The 3,491-nt window shown below is 41.5% G+C and overlaps 1 protein-coding gene across 1 annotated transcript; it reads left to right on the plus strand.

The window, feature by feature from the left end:
* The first annotated feature begins 1,308 nt into the window (after positions 1-1,308).
* LOC110137907 (olfactory receptor 5B2-like) lies at positions 1,309-2,310 on the plus strand. The gene has a single exon (XM_020894605.2). The coding sequence runs from the start codon at positions 1,312-1,314 to the stop codon at positions 2,308-2,310; it is 999 nt and encodes a 332-aa protein (XP_020750264.2). The 5' UTR covers positions 1,309-1,311.
* Positions 2,311-3,491: the final 1,181 nt, after the last annotated feature.

Below are 3,491 nucleotides of genomic sequence, written 5' to 3' on the forward strand. Positions count from 1 at the left end.
CTCCCATTGGAGGTTTAAAACAAAGCATATGTGTGAAGTGATCATTTTAAAACTGCACAGAGAACCAAATGACCCATAGCAAGATCAAACTGCAATGTAACCTTTTCCCCATAACCTCATCCTTGTTATTACAGGCACCTTTAAATATGTTGACAATAGGGTTGATAAACACACACATATTTTTTATTATATTGAAACAGGATTTAAATCTTGAATTCTGAAATTTCTTCATTCAGTGAAATTGTAGAATAACACATAACTTCTCAAATCTTTAATTCTTGTAGTGGCAAAATAAACACAATAACACTACCCACTGTACACACATAGGTACATACACACACATACATATACACATATGCACACTTGTGTGCATGCTAAATTGGTTCATTGTGTCCGATTCTCTGTAACCCTCCAGACTGTAGCCTGCCAGGCTTCTCCGTCCATGGGATTCTCCAGGCAAGAATACTGGAATGGGCTGCCATTTCCTACTCCAGGGCATTTTACCGACCTAGGGATCAAACCCATGTCTCTTATGTCTCCTGCATGGGTTCAGTTCAGCTCAGTCGCTCAGTCATGTCTGACTCTTTGCGACCCCATGAACCATAGCACACCAGGCCTCCCTGTCCATCACCAACTCCCAGAGTTTACCCAAACGCATGTCTGTAGAGTCCGTGCTGCCATCCAGACATCTCATCCTCTGGCGTCCCCTTCTCCTCCTGCCCTCAACCTTTCCCAGCATCAGGGTTTTTTCAGATGAGTCAGCTCTTCGCATCAGGTGCCCAGAGTATTGGAGTTTCAGCTTCAGCATCAGTCCTTCCAATGAACACCCAGGACTGATCTCCTTTAGGATGGACTGTTTGGATCTCCTTGCAGTCCAAGGGACTCTCAGGAGTCTTCTCCAACACTACAGTTCAAATTTCTTTGGCATTCAGCTTTATTTACAGTCCAACTCTCATATCCAAACATGACCACTAGAAAAACCATAGCCTTGACTAGAAAGACCATTGTTGACAAAGTAATGTCTCTGCTTTTTAATGTGCTGTCTAGGTTGGTCATAACTTTCCTTCCAAGGAGTACGCATCTTTTAATTCCAAGGGTAGGTGGGTTCTTTACCACTAGTGGCCACATGCACAAATTTAAATGAAAAGCTCTTATCTTTAAATCAAGATACTTTTGAAGTACAAATTATTCATGACATATTACACAAGGTAATTAGGCACTTCCACTTCAGTACAGTTTATTATTTTGGGGGTCACTTTTCCCTTCATTTCTCATTGCTACAGGACATCTCATGATTCCCGAATAGCTCGAATGGAGAACAGAACAGAAGTGACTGGGTTCATCCTCCTCGGGCTGTCCAGCGCCCCCGAACTGCAGAGCCTCCTGTGTATCATGTTCGCTGGCATTTACCTCGTCACTGTGGTCGGAAACCTGGGAATGATGACACTGATTCTCCTGGACTCCTGTCTGCACACTCCCATGTACTTTTTCCTCAGTAACCTGTCTCTGGTGGACTTTGGCTACTCCTCGGCAGTCACTCCGAAAGCCATGGCTGGGTTACTTACAGGAGACAAGTTCATCTCCTACAATGCATGTGCCGCTCAGATGTTCTTCTTCGTCGCCTTTGCCACTGTGGAAAATTATCTTTTGGCCTCAATGGCCTATGATCGCTATGCAGCCGCGTGCAGACCTCTGCATTATACCACAACTATGACGACAAGTGTGTGTGCACATCTGGCCGTAGGGTCCTACATCCGCGGGTTCCTAAATGCCTGCTTCCATGTTGGAGACATATTCAGTCTTACTTTCTGTAAGTCCAACACAGTCCATCATTTCTTCTGTGATGTTCCAGCTGTCCTGGCTCTCTCTCGCTCTGAAAAACACATTAGCGAGGTGGTTCTGGTTTTTCTGTCGAGCTTTAATGTCTCTTTTGCTCTTCTGGTTATACTGATTTCCTACCTGTTCACATTTGTGAACCTCTTGAAGATGCACTCAGCTCAGGGTCACCAAAAGGCTTTGTCCACCTGCGCTTCCCACCTCACTGCTGTCTCCATCTTCTATGGGACAGTCACCTTCATGTACGTACAGCCCAGCTCCAGCCATTCCATGGACACAGACAAAGGGGCCTCTGTGTTCTATGCTGTGGTCATCCCCATGCTGAGCCCCGTGGTCTACAGCCTGCGGAACAAGGAGGTCAAGAGTGCATTCAAGAAGGCAGTTGAGAAGACAGATGTTTCTACAGGGCTGGGATTTTCACACTGTAGTGTGGACAGTACCTTATTTCACTCCTCTCAGGCCTTCCCCGTGTAGCTTGTTGCGCTCCAAGTGCACACCACAGTTACGTGTTTGAGGGGGCGTCTTTATCTCTTTAAAAATCTGTCATCCCGTAAAAAATATAACATGTTAAAAAATCTAAAACCTGAATGAGAATGACTAATGGGAAGCTTTAGAAATGTTAGGACCTGCTTGTCAAAACTTACTGATGCTATTTGATTTATTTACCTGTTCCACTTACATTTGGTTGACTACCTGTCAATGCAAACATACATGCTAATTCAGGAGTACAGTCAAGCCCATAAACAAAGGCGCAGGTGTGTGTCTCATGTGGGCACGCACACGCTGGAAAGGGAAATTTGTCAAAGGTAACTGAAATGTGGCTGGCATAAGAAAGAACATAATAATGCCATCTGCAGCAACACGGACAGACCTGGAGATGGTCACACTGAGTGAAGTCAGTCAGAGAAAGACAGACATTTGATATCACTTCTATCTGGAATCAAAAAAAACAGTAAAACAGATTTACTTACAAAAAGAAACAGGTTCACAGACTTTAAAAGCAAACTTATGGTTACTAGGAGGGAAGGGGGAGGGGAGGGATAAACTGGTCAATTGGAACTGACATATACACACTACTACATGTAAAATAGACAGCTTATAAGAACCTACTGTATAGCACAAGGAACTCTACTTAATATTCTGTAATGACCTATATGGGAAAGAATCTACAAATAGTGGACATGTGTATATGCATAACTGATTCACTTTTCTGTATAACAGAAACTAACAAAATATTGTAAATCAACCATACTCCAGTAAAACTTCTTTTAAATGAAAAAATGGACTGTGGCTAGTTTTTAATAAAAATAATTTTAGCAGTTATTTGACATTAAACATAAAATTATGTCTATGTGTGGTTATTTCTTTTGTTGAATAACTGTTCTGTGATTCTGAATAGGTGGTAAATCATTATTTTAAATGAAATTATGTGTTCTTTTGGCACATTTTATTAAGAGATACATAAATATCTTGAATTAATATTTATTCTTGACTAAATCACAACACATTCACACTACAATTTTCAATAAGATAAAATAATCAACTCAAATCCATAGCTTACCTAATGGTATTCTACATGCTACTGGTTTGGACAAATGTATAATGAGCTGAATGCATCATTATAATACCATACAGAGTATTTTCATTTTCTTAAA

Source organism: Odocoileus virginianus, chromosome 10 (genome assembly GCF_023699985.2).
Source record: "Odocoileus virginianus isolate 20LAN1187 ecotype Illinois chromosome 10, Ovbor_1.2, whole genome shotgun sequence".
Classification (NCBI taxonomy): Eukaryota; Metazoa; Chordata; class Mammalia; order Artiodactyla; family Cervidae; genus Odocoileus; species Odocoileus virginianus.